Genomic DNA, 18,905 nt, shown 5'->3' with positions numbered 1-18,905 from the left:
CGAAAAATCAGTTGTGAGCGATGAACAAGGGAAGACATTTAGCGTGAATGTAAGTTTTTTGTCTTTTATCCATTAAATTATAAATATATATTTAATTAGAATGATTAGAAAAACAGATAAATCTCTCTTTCTCCCTTTCTTGTCTCGTTTTTAGGTGTTTTCTGTTATAAAATTAGTTTTTTTTAATAGTTTTTGGAAGTTAGATGAAAGTTTTGACATTTCAACTATTTCCAGTCTTCATCAAAATATAATTGACGCTGACAATCTGCTCATTTATAGATAAACAGATACTATGATCAATCAGGAAACAAAACAGTAACAAAACATCAGAACAGAACAGAAATACCCCAAGATTTATTGCATTATTCCGATAATTATGATATTAATATGAATCATGAAGGATATAATACACTATCCAAATATTCACTGAACTAAATTCTAAAACATCGAAAAACAAGGAAAGAAAAATTATATATCAAGTGACTTGTACTATTTGTGACACTGTCTACATAGGACAAACATCTTAGTATCTAGAGAGTATTATTATAAATGTGATATATTGAAATATATTAGCATTATAAATTATCAAATATCGATAGACATGAGTCGAGAATAATTTCATTTTTATCTACCATATAGTTGAACAGAGATCATTGGGATGACGATGACGATCGCCATGGTAGGGACGATGATGGTGATGACGATCGTCACCACACATTAAGTGACCGTAGAGATGACGACGACGATGACCGTCACGGTAGAGACGATGATGATGACGATCGCCACGGTAGAGATGATGATGACGATGACCGTCACCGTAGAGACGATGATGATGATGACGATGACCGCCACCGGGTACTAACTGACCGTAGAGATGATGATGATGATGATGACGATAGACACCGTAGAGACGATGATGATGGTGACGATGACCAATACCATTGGGATGGTCCTGATAACAATGAGCGTCGCCGTGGACTAACTGACCGTAGAGATGATGACGATGATGATGACCGTCACCGTAGAGACGATGATGATAATGACGATGATCGTCACCGTAGAGACGATGATGATGAAGACGATGACCGAGACCGTTGGGACGATGATGATGACGATGACCTTCACCGTGGACTAACTGACCGTAGAGATGATGACGACGATGATGACCGCCATGGTAGAGACGATGATGATGACGATCGCCACCGTAGAGACGATGATGATGATGACGATGACCGTCACCGTAGAGATGATGATGATGATGATGACCGCCACCGTGTACTAACTGACCGTAGAGATGATGACGACGATGACCGTCACGGTAGAGACGATGATGATGACCGTCGCCACGATAGAGGAGATGATCGTAACCTAACTGACCGTAGAGATGATGACGACGATGACCGTCACCGTAGAGACGATGATGATGATGACGATGACCGTCACCGTAGAGACGATGATGATGATGACGATGACCGTCACCGTAGAGACGATGATGATGATGATGATGATGATGATGACCGTCACCGTGGACTAAATGACCGTAGAGATGATGATGACGATGATCGCCACCGTGGAGACGATGATGATGATGATGACCGTCACCGTAGGGACGATGATGATGATGACGATGACCGTCACCGTAGAGACGATGATGATGATGACGATGACCGCCACCGTGTACTAACTGACCGTAGAGATGATGATGATGACGATGACCGTCACCGTAGAGACGATGATGATGAAGACGATGACCGACACCGTTGGGACGATGATGAAGACGATGACCGTCACCGTGCACTAACTGACCGTAGAGATGATGACGACGATGACCGTCACGGTAGAGACGATGATGATGACCGTCGCCACGATAGAGGAGATGATCGTAACCTAACTGACCGTAGAGATGATGATGACGATGACCGTCACCGTAGAGACGATGATGATGACGATGACCGTCACCGTGGACTAACCGACCGTAGAGATGATGACGATGATGACGATGACCGTCACCGTAGAGATGATGATGATGAGGACGATGACCGTCACCGTAGAGACGACGATGAGGATGACGATGACCGTCACCGTAGAGACGATGATGATGATGACGATGACCGCCACCGTGTACTAACTGACCGTAGAGATGATGATGATGACGATGACCGTCACCGTAGAGACGATGATGATGAAGACGATGACCGACACCGTTGGGACGATGATGATGACGATGACCGTCACCGTAGAGATGATGATGATGATGGTGACGATGACCAATACCATTGGGACGGTGCTGATAACGATGAGCGTCGCCGTGGACTAACTGACCGTAGAGATGATGACGATGATGATGACCGTCACCGTAGAGACGATGATGATAATGACGATGATCGTCACCGTAGAGACGATGATGATGAAGACGATGACCGTCACCGTAGAGACGATGACGATGAGCGTCCTCCTTTAGTACATTATCATAGAATCTACTAGAATTATGTTATCAATCAATAATAATTTAATACTGTAAAATAAATAATGAAGCATTTTACATGTTCATTTTCTTCTCTTCTCAACCCAATCTAACCCAAACTAACTCAAGCTATCCTTACCTGGTTTGTATTGATTTCTTCCTAGTGAAAATATACGGCGCCACGAAAAGGTTACGTCGCCTCCGTTTACCCCTGAGTTCTGATCGTTCATAGCACAAGCTATTGTTATAGCACATAGTGTGTTTGCGAGACTGTCCACTTTTTGCATCCTCGACGCCAGAAAATCTTTCTCCGGAGTCTTTTGATTTCGGAAATAAACTCTTTTCTGTGGTTAACCCTCTTTTGTAATATCAGGGATTGGACAATTGGACAATAATTACTCAAGCTCGGGAATCAATCAAAACTAGCTAATCTTTGTACCTTCTTATTTCAGTTAGACAGAGTATCCATAAGCTGAAATTTTTCTTTTGAGTAGGTGACTTAAGAAGGTTCAAATAAGAGATCCCCAAGAAAATCGGTTGCTTGTATTTATTCGATTATGAGCGAAGTTTCTCGGAATTGTTGATGTTGTCATAGAAATGTTCCCGTTTTAGTTGGATTCAAAATTGTTGCGACCTACTTCAATAAATTTGAGATATATAAAAAAAAACTCCACTTTGTACATGAATTGAATTCATAAAAACTGAATCCATTAATTATCTACCAATACTATTGTCCATATTAATATTTAATGCTGGATGTGAACAATAAAAAAGGTTCCAGCAAATGTAAGATTTATTAAGAAGTACCAAAATTCTCATCAACTGCGTTTTCAAGAAAAGATAACTTATAAATCATGATAATTCATCTGTATTGAAGATAAGAACTGGGACTTATCTATGGAAAGCCTTGATGTTTGAAGCTCTAAGCTGAGCTCCAAATGGTTGAGGATGGTTTTGATGTAGTGGAGCACCGGTTGGCTACTTTCCATTTTAGCTTAGCTACAGCACAACTGCGAAAAAAAGAATAAAATGAGGATGAAAATTACTGAGGAGTATACGAGTAGGTAGAGTAGATATAATTAAAAAGGAGTTTATTTTCTAATATGAACAAAAACTCAATTCACATTATGTGAAATATAACTATACAAGTTCTATTTGATTTGATTTGTTTCCTAAAATAAATACAAAATACGACGTATTACTGAAGAATTTTGTGATATATGAAGCAAAGTTAAAAAGATAATGGATCTCACTTGCAAATATAAGAAGTAGTATCAACAGAAATTTACTAAAATTCAATTTGATTTTCACTTTAATTAGCTGTTGTAGTGTAGATAAAGGACGTTTTAGAATAGAGACGGTGTTTCTATCAAATTTTTTGACCTTTTGAATAAAAAAAATTATTTCACTGATTTCCATGGAAACATCACCTATCTCAATGTACTTTCCAGGCTTGAGGCCAGTTATCTTTCGGAATATTCTAAAAAAGGAATTGATCAACTTCTCCATCTTCCTCATCCTCTATTGAGAAACGTCTCTCTCGTAGATATTTCCTTGTATAAAAGAATAACCAGAAATCACACATAGTCCAAAAGGTGAATAGGGTCAATCTCCAATAACTGTCACATTATTTCTATGTAACAAAATCACCCTCTGTGCCGCAATGTGCCAAGATGCATTATCATGATGCAACTATGAACAGTGGATAAATACAGACACAAGACTACACGTAAGAATTTTGTTTTATACCAATTCATTGTAACTGTAAGTTTATCTCCAAGCTCACTCAACCTTATCTAACACGTTAATCCTTATTTAAATACTCTCTTACTGCACTACAATAGTGTGAAGGGGCACTCTCTCATTATAATTTTATTCTAAAAGTTTCTATTCCTATATGCCCAATCACTCACCATGGAATGCTCAATATGTGTTTCATTATACATTTGAAGAATGTCAACATCACAATACCACATACTAACTAATTTCTCGGAATGTCTTTATTAATATGTTTTTTTTTTATTTTCTAGAATTCTTGAGAAAATAGTTTTGGATATATAAACGAGGAGTAATACATACCAATAGTGAATGGAACAAAATAGAAAACCAAGCGGTGGGTTTGGATAAATTATAAATTTGCATAGAATATAAAAGTTAGTTATGTTTTACTGAATAATTAATTATCTTATAAGTTAGTTAAGTATAGTGTCAGTGTTTAAATAAATGAAGTGTGTGAAACACAGTGCTTATAAATTCACCTCACCAATGAAAACAGTATAGATAAATAAGGAATGTGGGACATTATTGCATTGATTGAAGGAAAGCCCTCTCAAGCTCTTATCAGAACCAAAACTATTAATAGTAATATGTCAAACCCATTGGATGACATATGACCTAAACATTTTTTTTATACTGATAAATATTATAGATTATAATAGACCTAGATTATCGACAACCGTTTTGTCATCAGATAGTTCTGACTTTGCAGGTACCACAGGTCTAGCAATGAAATTCATCTTAGTCTCTGAAGACCGTTAATGAAACGGTGGTCTGTTAGTTTAATTGTAAGATATGGTGTAGTGATAGCATAAACAGTGTGTTGAGTATAAAAATCTCCAATTAATGTTAATATTTTTAGGTAGATGCAGTGTTCAAATACCATGTCGCCCTAGAAACTGTTCCAACAATATATTTTCTATAAGCTAGCTCGTTCGTTCAAATTGATGCATATAATTTGAATTTGAAGCTTGGACTTCATGAGAATATCTGTTGCAGACATTGCTATATTACTGAGTGGTGTCTTTAGATTTTATGTCAAAATTTCTCTCCACAAAAGTCTCTTCTCATACTAATTTTATGATAGCAGCAAATTTGCATGTAAAATTCATTCTTTCTTTAGTACCTGTGTAGGGGTTTATGATGTTCCTAATTTTTTTTATCCAAATTTGAGAACGAATCCCTTGAAACTTGATGTTTTGTTCATAGTGCACTAAAGGTAATTTCTTTAATAGCTTTATTAATCATAAATTCCTCAAAATTTACATTCTTGAAACTGCTCTTAATCGTATTCAGAAAATCCAAATAGATCTTTTAATTTGTTGTGAACTGGTTAATAAATCCAGAATCAACGAATGTATAATTTTAGATATAATTAGAAAAGAAATAAAGACACAGATACAATTGAGCCGTTCCATCCCTACCAGTACCTTAGTATGCAGAGTAGCTAAAGGAGTCTTGCTTATACACCACTAAGGTCTTATGATTTAAAGCAACAAACACGAGGAGACGCAGTTAAATTAACACCTAATTATGAAGTAAATAGAATTTTTACGTTTGAAGAGTAAACATAATTAATTACGTGTTTCGATGTGCGTACACATTTTATGGTATAACAAACATATATTACCAACTAAATAGCCAAGAACAATAATATTTGGAAACCTTTTTGTTAGTTGGAGATTAAAATTGCCAGAGCTGTATGACTGAAATTTCGTACTAGACATCCACAACATTCAATCAGGTCACTTGATCGATGTAGTTTGGCAAGGGCAACTTTGGTTAATCGTGCTTATATGGAAGTTTTTTTTACAACGCTTTAACGCCCTTAATCCTGTATTTTGTTACTGTCTCTTATCAGTTATAATGTTTAAAGGTCTAGTCGTTTTATTGTATACAAATTGTTCAGTATATCCGCAGTGTAGTGAACCACAAGACATTTTCTTAAGGTATATGTGTTTCCAGTTTTTGGAAGTTATTAAACCGTTTTCAGAAGTTTTTATTTCAAAAATGTGCCAATAATAAAGATGTTATTTTCCATGATTTATGACATTGCTCAAAACCAATTCATATCAATGCAATGTTTCAAAGGAATAAAAACAAAGTAAATTTACTTTTCTAAGAACGAAATTTACCATTGAAAGAACAGAAATCTAATTTTTTTCATAACAAATACAATTAGATCCCTTTTATCCTCAATAGTAGTGGAATGTCCAATAGAGTTGAAACAAATTTCTAAACATTGTGTGGAAGGATACAATCAAAATTACATCCATTTCAAATGACAAAAAGTTTTGAGTTTATCATGTCAAATCAATTCAGATTAAAAATATTTTATGTAGATACGAAATAGAAGATTAGCTCTTTTAACGTGATGGGAAAGCAGATCTTTATCTCATTGACGCTTTTTTTCTAATCTGGATTGTATCCAATGAGATAGCTTAGTTTTTATTTAATCATGCATATAAAATTTAATTGAAATTTGCTGTAGTTATCAGTGTTTCCACAACAACTATCACAAGAATTATTTTTGCAAAGAAAATCATTGCCTAAATCTCTTGACGTTTTGTTCTCAGCCTCACCTCAGTATTATTTTAGTCAGTTAACGTTTATGTTTAGAAACAGGAGAAGAAACTGAAACTGCAACTACTACTACCACAATTACGAACATATTTATCATGAGCCCGGTATAACATGCATAACGCTTGTAAACAAGCTTATTCGCATTGTACTATTTGAGATAGGGTGCAAATACTCTACTTCAATGTGAATGTGTGTGATAAGCCGTTGAGTTGATAATAACAGAATAGATGAGTGATATTATTGAATTAACATGAAAAATTACAAAATCAGAAACGAATTCTCAAAAAAACACAGGGCAAATATAGACGATTGATAAACCGAAAAAACAACAGTTGAATTCATTTCGACATATAGCGAGAACTATGTAACGAAAAGGAAATGACGAAAGTCATAGAAGAAGTGAAGTGGATTTACCAGGAAAATAGTTGAAACATTATGTAGTACTAGTTCGGTGTCGTACAAACCATGGATGGTGAATAGTAACTAAATGATCACCTTTCTATTTTCCTATGCCAAAATTATATTAATTGAGTTCATACTTTCAAGGTTGATTAGTAATAAGTTCGAATTCCATTCTAATAGGCTCAAATCGGGGAAATACGTTTTAAAAGAGGCAAAATAAATTTAGTTCACACAAGAACCGATTAGCACATCTCAATTTTCATTACTTGATGGCATTTGTCTACCTTCCATGATTTATTCTTTCATTAATATCAATAATTTCTTCTGTACTCAATCATTCTAAATTAATTTCAACAGACTCACGTGTATTATACCAAATATGATAATTTGTTCCAAGCACTACTCCAAATCTATTGAATGATTTTAAAAACTTAATTATTTTGAGGTGCTTATACTAACTAGATAACATTTTTGAATATATTAATTGATTATCGTATTGTCGAGTCCATCAACTAAGTGTGAGATAAGGATCATTGTGACTAGTATAAATAACAGCCGATTCTGGAAACAAATCGTAGTATGGCAAGCATGTACATCAAACTAGCATTTGCAGCTCTACTTGTATGTGCACTGTATAACAGTGCCTACAGTAGATCAATCAGAAACGAGTAAGTAATCATTCTGATATATATATATATATATATATATATATATATATATATATATATATATATATATATATATATATATATATTTGTATAATAGATGGAAATTTTGTAATGAGGAATATGGGAATAGAAAAAATTTAACGCTCCTCAAATTTCTAAAAACTGATAGGGATATCGCTCTTTTAATTTTTTGTTGGTAGATGTAATTGATTTTTTCTATCACTTCTTCCGACGACTTTTCTTTAATTGTTGGGGGTTATTTAATCTAGTCTTCGCCTCCAATTATTTCTTAACTCTATTTCTATCACAGGTACCATTGCAAACTTGCGATAGTTTTATTATAATTGCGAAATTCGTGGACAAATATGATGATTTACTTGGAATCGTATTCACATAACGTTTGAAATAATGAAAACTTGAGTATTTTGTGAAAAATTTATAAAAAACTCCTGGAAAACATTTCTCACACTTATATCAGGAGAGAACTAATCTAAAGATATGGTTTTGATGATTTTTCTTATATACTTATATTAACTTTTCAGCGAAAAATCAGTTGTGAGCGATGAACAAGGGAAGACATTTAGCGTGAATGTAAGTTTTTTGTCTTTTATCCATTAAATTATAAATATATATTTAATTAGAATGATTAGAAAAACAGATAAATCTCTCTTTCTCCCTTTCTTGTCTCGTTTTTAGGTGTTTTCTGTTATAAAATTAGTTTTTTTTAATAGTTTTTGGAAGTTAGATGAAAGTTTTGACATTTCAACTATTTCCAGTCTTCATCAAAATATAATTGACGCTGACAATCTGCTCATTTATAGATAAACAGATACTATGATCAATCAGGAAACAAAACAGTAACAAAACATCAGAACAGAACAGAAATACCCCAAGATTTATTGCATTATTCCGATAATTATGATATTAATATGAATCATGAAGGATATAATACACTATCCAAATATTCACTGAACTAAATTCTAAAACATCGAAAAACAAGGAAAGAAAAATTATATATCAAGTGACTTGTACTATTTGTGACACTGTCTACATAGGACAAACATCTTAGTATCTAGAGAGTATTATTATAAATGTGATATATTGAAATATATTAGCATTATAAATTATCAAATATCGATAGACATGAGTCGAGAATAATTTCATTTTTATCTACCATATAGTTGAACAGAGATCATTGGGATGACGATGACGATCGCCATGGTAGGGACGATGATGATGATGACGATCGTCACCACAGATTAAGTGACCGTAGAGATGACGACGACGACGACCGTCACGGTAGAGAGGATGATGATGACGATCGCCACGGTAGAGATGATGATGACGATGACCGTCACCGTAGACACGATGATGATGATGACGATGACCGCCACCGGGTACTAACTGACCGTAGAGATGATGATGATGATGATGACGATAGACACCGTAGAGACGATGATGATGGTGACGATGACCAATACCATTGGGATGGTCCTGATAACAATGAGCGTCGCCGTGGACTAACTGACCGTAGAGATGATGACGATGATGATGACCGTCACCGTAGAGACGATGATGATAATGACGATGATCGTCACCGTAGAGACGATGATGATGAAGACGATGACCGAGACCGTTGGGACGATGATGATGACGATGACCGTCACCGTGGACTAACTGACCGTAGAGATGATGACGACGATGATGACCGCCATGGTAGAGACGATGATGATGACGATCGCCACCGTAGAGACGATGATGATGATGACGATGACCGTCACCGTAGAGATGATGATGATGATGATGACCGCCACCGTGTACTAACTGACCGTAGAGATGATGACGACGATGACCGTCACGGTAGAGACGATGATGATGACCGTCGCCACGATAGAGGAGATGATCGTAACCTAACTGACCGTAGAGATGATGACGACGATGACCGTCACCGTAGAGACGATGATGATGATGACGATGACCGTCACCGTAGAGACGATGATGATGATGACGATGACCGTCACCGTAGAGACGATGATGATGATGATGATGATGATGATGACCGTCACCGTGGACTAAATGACCGTAGAGATGATGATGACGATGATCGCCACCGTGGAGACGATGATGATGATGATGACCGTCACCGTAGGGACGATGATGATGATGACGATGACCGTCACCGTAGAGACGATGATGATGATGACGATGACCGCCACCGTGTACTAACTGACCGTAGAGATGATGATGATGACGATGACCGTCACCGTAGAGACGATGATGATGAAGACGATGACCGACACCGTTGGGACGATGATGAAGACGATGACCGTCACCGTGCACTAACTGACCGTAGAGATGATGACGACGATGACCGTCACGGTAGAGACGATGATGATGACCGTCGCCACGATAGAGGAGATGATCGTAACCTAACTGACCGTAGAGATGATGATGACGATGACCGTCACCGTAGAGACGATGATGATGACGATGACCGTCACCGTGGACTAACCGACCGTAGAGATGATGACGATGATGACGATGACCGTCACCGTAGAGATGATGATGATGAGGACGATGACCGTCACCGTAGAGACGACGATGAGGATGACGATGACCGTCACCGTAGAGACGATGATGATGATGACGATGACCGCCACCGTGTACTAACTGACCGTAGAGATGATGATGATGACGATGACCGTCACCGTAGAGACGATGATGATGAAGACGATGACCGACACCGTTGGGACGATGATGATGACGATGACCGTCACCGTAGAGATGATGATGATGATGGTGACGATGACCAATACCATTGGGACGGTGCTGATAACGATGAGCGTCGCCGTGGACTAACTGACCGTAGAGATGATGACGATGATGATGACCGTCACCGTAGAGACGATGATGATAATGACGATGATCGTCACCGTAGAGACGATGATGATGAAGAAGATGACCGAGACCGTTGGGACGATGATGATGACGATGACCGTCACCGTGGACTAACTGACCGTAGAGATGATGACGACGATGATGACCGCCATGGTAGAGACGATGATGATGACGATCGCCACCGTAGAGACGATGATGATGATGACGATGACCGTCACCGTAGAGATGATGATGATGATGATGACCGCCACCGTGTACTTACTGACCGTAGAGATGATGACGACGATGACCGTCACGGTAGAGACGATGATGATGACCGTCGCCACGATAGAGGAGATGATCGTAACCTAACTGACCGTAGAGATGATGACGACGATGACCGTCACCGTAGAGACGATGATGATGATGACGATGACCGTCACCGTAGAGACGATGATGATGATGACGATGACCGTCACCGTAGAGACGATGATGATGATGATGATGACCGTCACCGTGGACTAAATGACCGTAGAGATGATGATGACGATGATCGCCACCGTGGAGACGATGATGATGATGACCGTCACCGTAGAGACGATGATGATGATGACGATGACCGCCACCGTGTATTAACTGACCGTAGAGATGATGACGACGATGATGACCGTCACCGTAGAGACGATGATGATGATGACGATGACCGTCACCGTAGAGACGATGACGATGAGCGTCCTCCTTTAGTACATTATCATAGAATCTACTAGAATTATGTTATCAATCAATAATAATTTAATACTGTAAAATAAATAATGAAGCATTTTACATGTTCATTTTCTTCTCTTCTCAACCCAATCTAACCCAAACTAACTCAAGCTATCCTTACCTGGTTTGTATTGATTTCTTCCTAGTGAAAATATACGGCGCCACGAAAAGGTTACGTCGCCTCCGTTTACCCCTGAGTTCTGATCGTTCATAGCACAAGCTATTGTTATAGCACATAGTGTGTTTGCGAGACTGTCCACTTTTTGCATCCTCGACGCCAGAAAATCTTTCTCCGGAGTCTTTTGATTTCGGAAATAAACTCTTTTCTGTGGTTAACCCTCTTTTGTAATATCAGGGATTGGACTATTGGACAATCTTACTAGAATAAACACACACGCTCGGGAATCAATCAAAACTAGCTAATCTTTGTACCTTCTTATTTCAGTTAGACAGAGTATCCATAAGCTGAAATTTTTCTTTTGAGTAGGTGACTTAAGAAGGTTCAAATAAGAGATCCCCAAGAAAATCGGTTGCTTGTATTTATTCGATTATGAGCGAAGTTTCTCGGAATTGTTGATGTTGTCATAGAAATGTTCCCGTTTTAGTTGGATTCAAAATTGTTGCGACCTACTTCAATAAATTTGAGATATATAAAAAAAAACTCCACTCTGTACATGAATTGAATTCATAAAAACTGAATCCATTAATTATCTACAAATATTATTGTCCATATTAATATTTAATGCTGGATGTGAACAATAAAAAAGGTTCCAGCAAATGTAAGATTTATTAAGAAGTACCAAAATTCTCATCAACTGCGTTTTCAAGAAAAGATAACTTATAAATCATGATAATTCATCTGTATTGAAGATAAGAACTGGGACTTATCTATGGAAAGCCTTGATGGTTGAAGCTCTAAGCTGAGCTCCAAATGGTTGAGGATGGTTTTGATGTAGTGGAGCACCGGTTGGCTACTTTCCATTTTAGCTTAGCTACAGCACAACTGCGAAAAAAAGAATAAAATGAGGATGAAAATTACTGAGGAGTATACGAGTAGGTAGAGTAGATATAATTAAAAAGGAGTTTATTTTCTAATATAAACAAAAACTCAATTCACATTATGTGAAATATAACTATACAGAAGTTCTATTTGATTTGATTTGTTTCCTAAAATAAATACAAAATACGACGTATTACTGAAGAATTTTGTGATATATGAAGCAAAGTTAAAAAGATAATGGATCTCACTTGCAAATATAAGAAGTAGTATCAACAGAAATTTACTAAAATTCAATTTGATTTTCACTTTAATTAGCTGTTGTAGTGTAGATAAAGGACCTTTTAGAATAGAGACGGTGTTTCTATCAAATTTTTTGACCTTTTGAATAAAAAAAATTATTTCACTGATTTCCATGGAAACATCACCTATCTCAATGTACTTTCCAGGCTTGAGGCCAGTTATCTTTCGGAATATTCTAAAAAAGGAATTGATCAACTTCTCCATCTTCCTCATCCTCTATTGAGAAACGTCTCTCTCGTAAATATTTCCTTGTATAAAAGAATAACCAGAAATCACACATAGTCCAAAAGGTGAATAGGGTCAATCTTCAATAACTGTCACATTATTTCTATGTAACAAAATCACCCTCTGTGCCGCAATGTGCCAAGATGCATTATCATGATGCAACTATGAACAGTGGATAAATACAGACACAAGACTACACGTAAGAATTTTGTTTTATACCAATTCATTGTAACTGTAAGTTTATCTCCAAGCTCACTCAATCTTATCTACCACATTAATCCTTATTTAAATACTCTCTTACTGCACCACACTAGTGTGAAGGGGCACTATCTCATTATAATTTTATTCTAAAAGTTTCTATTCCTATATGCCCAATCACTCACCATGGAATGCTCAATATTTGTTTCATTATACATTTGAAGAATGTCAACATCACAATACCACATACTAACTAATTTATCGGAATGTCTTTATTAATATGTTTTTTTTTTATTTTCTAGAATTCTTGAGAAAATAGTTTTGGATATATAAACGAGGAGTAATACATACCAATAGTGAATGGAACAAAATAGAAAACCAAGCGGTGGGTTTGGATAAATTATAAATTTGAATAGAATATAAAAGTTAGTTATGTTTTACTGAATAATTAATTATCTTATAAGTTAGTTAAGTATAGTGTCAGTGTTTAAATAAATGAAGTGTGTGAAACACAGTGCTTATAAATTCACCTCACCAATGAAAACAGTATAGATAAATAAGGAATGTGGGACATTATTGCATTGATTGAAGGAAAGCCCTCTCAAGCTCTTATCAGAACCAAAACTATTAACTAGTAATATGTCAAACCCATTGGATGACATATGACCTAAACATTTTTTTTATACTGATAAATATTATAGATTATAATAGACCTAGATTATCGACAACCGTTTTGTCATCAGATAGTTCTGACTTTGCAGGTACCACAGGTCTAGCAATGAAATTCATCTTAGTCTCTGAAGACCGTTAATGTAACGCTAGAAACTGTTCCAACAATATATTTTCTATAAGCTAGCTCGTTCGTTCAAATTGATGCTTATAATTTGAATTTGAAGCTTGGACTTTATGAGAATATCCGTTGCAGACATTGCTAGGGGTTTATGATGTTCCTAATTTTTTTCAACCAAATTTGAGAACGAATCCCCTGAAACATTATGTTTTGTTATTTTCCATGATTTATGATATTGCTAAAAACCAATTCATATCAATGCAATATTTCAAAGGAATAAAAACAAAGGATATTTCGTAAATTTACTTTTCTAAGGATGAAATTTACCATTGAAAGAACAGAAATCTAATTTTTTTTCATAACAAATACAATTAGATCCCTGTTCTCCTCAATAGTAGTGGAACGTCCAATAGAGTTGAAACAAATTTCTAAACGTTGTGTGGAAGGATACACTCTAAATTACATTCATTTCAAATGACAAAAAGTTTTGAGTTTATCATGTCAAATCAATTCAGATTAAAAATATTTCATGTAGTTACGAAATAGAAGATTAGCTCTTTTAACGTGATGAGTAAGCGGATCTTTATCACATTGACGCTTTTTTTCTAATCTGGATTGTATCCAATGAGATAGCTTAGTTTTTATTTAATCAGTCATATAAAATTTAATTGAAATTTGCTGTGGTTATCAGTGTTTTCACAACAACTATCACAAGAATTAGTTTTGCAACGAAAATCATTGCCCAATTCTCTTGACGTTTTTTTCTCAGCCTCACCTCAGTATTATTTTAGTCAGTTAACGTTTATGTTTAGAAACAGGAGAAGAAACTGAAACTGCCACTTACTTCTACCACAATTACGAACATATTTATCATGAGCCCGGTATAACATCCATAATGCTTGTAAACAAGCTTATTCGCATTGTACTATTTGAGATAGGGTGCAAATACTCTACTTCAATGTGAATGTGTGTGATAAGCCGAGTTGATAATAATAAAATAGATGAGTGATATTATTGAATTAACATGAAAAATTACAAAATCAGAAACGAATTCTCAAAAAAACACAGGGCAAATATCGACGATTGATAAACCGAAAAAACAACAGTTGAATTCAATTCGACATATAGCGAGAACTATGTAACGAAAAGGAAATGACGAAAGTCATAGAAGAAGTGAAGTGGATTTACCAGGAAAATAGTTGAAACATTATGTAGTGTACTAGTTCGGTGTCTTACAAACCATGGATGGATGGATAGGACAAACATCTCAGTATCTAGAGAGTATTATTATGAATGTGATCTATTGAAATATATTAGCATTATAAATTATCAAATATCGATAGACATGTGTAGAGAATAATTTCATTTTTATCGCCACCGTAGAGATGATTATGATAATGATTATGACGAAGACCCTCCCCGTACACTAACTGACCGTAGAGATGATGACGACGATGACCGTCACGGTAGAGACGATGATGATGACCATCGCCACGATAGAGGCGATGACCGTAACCTAACTGACCGTAGATCGCCACGGTAGAGACGATGATGATGATGACGATGACGATGACCGTCACCATAGATTAGTACATTATCATAGATTCCACTAGAATTCTTTTATCATTTAATAATTATTTAATACTGTCAAATAAATAATAAGGCATTATACATGTTCATTTCCTTCATATCCTAAATAAGATCATGAGAGGGAAATATTCATTAATAATATGTACCCATTCCAAAAATCAACTTCGTGGTACCTTAAACATATTATAGAATTTACTGGAAATGGACAGGTCTGCCACCCATTATGATTCTGAGTAATTCAAAGAATATCATGAAATAAAAAAATAGAAATGGTATATATAAAAAAAATCAGCTCATATATTATTCATATACAATGTCACAATTAACCAAAAATAAACATTGCATGAGACTTTCCAATTGGAATTCACTCAAGGAAGTGAGAAACGCGATATTTTCAAATCTGATTCTCAGAAATTTTATTCAGTGCAGTTATTGAGAAATTGATTGTCAATTATTGCTTATTCTCTATTCACTTGTCTTTGTGTCATGGACAATCATGCGCTGCAATGCCATCCTTCTTTGTTACATTAAACTGAATCCGATAGCTTCCATTCCACCTGAGAATATTTTGAGATCAGCATTGATGGTGATGGTATCTTTCTGCCTATTAGTTTATTGAGGAGGTTGATTTGACCGGTAACACCACACTTTGGGCCAAGCTGTAGATCAAGCTTGAGATTTTGTCGAATTGATAGTTCAAGTACAAGAGAAAGCTAGCAGTTGACAAGATGTATCCCTGGGGGTTTTCGGCGTTGACGTCAATCCTTTCTAAGGTGTGTCAATCGGTTGCATCCTAGATGGATAGCGCTTTGAGGAATTTACTAAGCTAATTGATAATTGAGGACAAAAAATCGTACAATCCTAATTCAAAAAATCCAAGATATTGAGGGTAATATATTTTCAAATACACTCCACGTACTTAAACATATTCTCCATAGCGCTGTATAAAGTACATCAAAAACTAAACATTCTCATTTACATATGATATAATAATTAATGAGTTAATTTAGTAAGGCTCCAAGAAAAAAAAATATCAATGCTTATATTATGAAATACAAGAATTTTCGGGATATAAATATTTTCTTTTTGGTAGATAAATGAACAAATTTGTAGTTACCACGTTTCTCTTTTCCAAATCTAGTGTGGAAACTTCTGTCCAGATTCACTATATTGCCAGTGTCTTTGTACTACTCTTCTTAAATTCCTATCCAATTCCGCCCCATTTTTGCCACAATTCCATATATTTTCATCATATATTAAATTATAAAAATTATATTATAACAAACAATGGTGAATTTGTATAAGAGGTCTACGAAACACTTAAGATTTCTCGAGCACGACGGTGTAGTAATATGTTATTAATATAACTCGCTAAAATGGAAACCAATTTATGTAAACATAATTGTTACTGATTGTATTTATTTTAAAATGAGTGATAGCATTGATTGTTTTTACATTCGTACTGAAGGAGAATCTAGGTTGATACTACAAAAACTCAACTCAACACAACTCAACCCAATCTAACCCAAACTAACTCAAGTTATCCTTATCTTGTTTATATTGATCTCTTCTCTCTCTTCCTTCTTATCTTCCTATTGAGAACAACCGGCGTCACGAAAAGGTGAAGAATCGATTCAGCCTAAAAGTTTTTCAAGTGGTTACATATCCTCTACTCTTCTCGATAGTTATGATATTAAAATACCTGCCTCGCGTGAACTTCGAGGCATGCTCCAGTCAGTTTCCGCTCTCCCTCGCCTCCTGAGTTCTGATCGTTCAGGACAAAAGCTATTGTGATAGCACAGAGTGTGTTAGTGAGACTGTACACACTCTACCTTTTGCATCATCCTAGAAAATCTTTCTCTGGGGTCCTTTGGTTTCAGAAGGCAACTCGTGTCTGTGGTTTATCCTCTTTTGTAATATCAGGGATTGGACAATTGGACAATCTTACTAGAATAAACACACAAGCTCGAGAATCAATCAAAACTAGCTAATCTTTGTACCATTTTCTATTGAGTAGGTGACGGACAGAGGGACAAAGTAGAGATCCCCAAGAAAATCGGTAGCTGCTATTAATTTGGAAATAAGCCGATTTCAAGTTTCTCGAATTGTTGATGTTGTAATAGAAACATTCCCGATTTAGCTGGAATCAAAATTGTTGCCACCTACTCTAATAAAAATGAGGAATATAGTAAAAAAGAAAACTGTACTTTGTACATGAGTCAAATTCATAAAAACTGTATCCATTAATTATCTGATGACACTATTCTTCAAATTAATAATTATTGTTGGATGTGAACAATCAAAAAGGTTCCAGCAAATGGAAGATTTATTGAAAAGTAACAAAATTCACATTAACTGCGTATTCTAGAAAAGATAACTAATAAATCAGAATAATTCATCTATATTGAAAATAAGAACTGAGGCTTATCTATGGAAAGCCTGGATGGTTGCAGCTCTAAGCTGAGCTACAAATTGTTAAGGATAGTTTTGATGTAGTGGAGCACCGGTTGGCTACTTTTATTTCTAGCATAGGAACTACACAACTGCGAAAAAAAGAATGAAATGAGGATGAAAATTACTGACGAATATACGAGTAGGTAGAGTTGATCTAATTAAAAAAAAACCTTATTCTCTAATAGGAACAAAAACTTAGTTCACATTATGTGAAATATAACCATACAGAAATATGTTCTGTTATTTTTGTTTAAAAATTAAAGAAATAAATAAAAAAAAGAAATTTTTGAATATAGTGGAAGGTCGAAATCACCAAACACTTGAACGTTATAATTAAGACTGAACTACAATAAACGGAAGAAAGGAATATTAAAAATATTTTGAGAAGAACTTAACTGGCGAGATAGCATGCAACAGCTTTACGAACCTTTTGACCAAAAAAAAAATTATTTCATTAATTTCCATGGAAACATCACCTATCTCAATATACTTTCGAAGCTTGAGGCCAGTTATCCTTCGGAATGTTCTCAAAAAAACTGATGAACTTCTCCATCTTTCTCATTCTCTATCGAGAAACATCTTTCTCGTAAATATTTCCTTGTATAAAAGAATAACCAGAAATAACACATGGTCCAAATAGGTGAATAGGGTCGATCTTCAATAACTGTCACATTATTTCTATGTAACACAACTAACACAAGACTACATGTAAAAATTTTGTTTTCTACCAATTTATTGGAACTGTAAGTTTATCTTCAAGCTCACTCAACCTCATCGTCGAATCTAGCTACCCCGTTAGTACTCATTAAAATA

At 35.6% G+C, this 18,905-nt stretch overlaps 2 protein-coding genes and 1 long non-coding RNA gene across 3 annotated transcripts in view; 2 read left to right on the top strand and 1 right to left on the bottom strand.

Moving 5' to 3' along the window:
• The window catches only part of LOC130443047 (potassium channel subfamily K member 17-like), a 415,525-nt gene that overhangs the window by 152,528 nt on the left and 244,092 nt on the right, over nt 1-18,905 (top strand). The window lies entirely within an intron of this gene.
• LOC130443049 (uncharacterized) lies at nt 640-7,635 on the bottom strand. Its single transcript, XR_008909816.1, has 2 exons — nt 7,589-7,635; nt 640-3,474 (listed from the first exon to the last, which is right to left on the bottom strand). It is a non-coding gene; the product is annotated as an uncharacterized LOC130443049 (long non-coding RNA).
• Nucleotides 7,650-13,768, top strand: LOC130443044 (protein starmaker-like). The gene is made up of 3 exons (XM_056777489.1): nt 7,650-7,893; nt 8,436-8,484; nt 9,075-13,768. The coding sequence occupies exons 1-3, from the start codon at nt 7,805-7,807 to the stop codon at nt 11,535-11,537; spliced, it is 2,601 nt and encodes an 866-aa protein (XP_056633467.1). The 5' UTR covers nt 7,650-7,804; the 3' UTR covers nt 11,538-13,768.

The sequence above is a fragment of the Diorhabda sublineata genome, chromosome 4, assembly GCF_026230105.1.
Source record: "Diorhabda sublineata isolate icDioSubl1.1 chromosome 4, icDioSubl1.1, whole genome shotgun sequence".
NCBI classification, from domain to species: domain Eukaryota; kingdom Metazoa; phylum Arthropoda; class Insecta; order Coleoptera; family Chrysomelidae; genus Diorhabda; species Diorhabda sublineata.
Note: the sequence above shows the minus strand (reverse complement) of the source record. Positions and strands in the feature narration are given on the sequence as shown.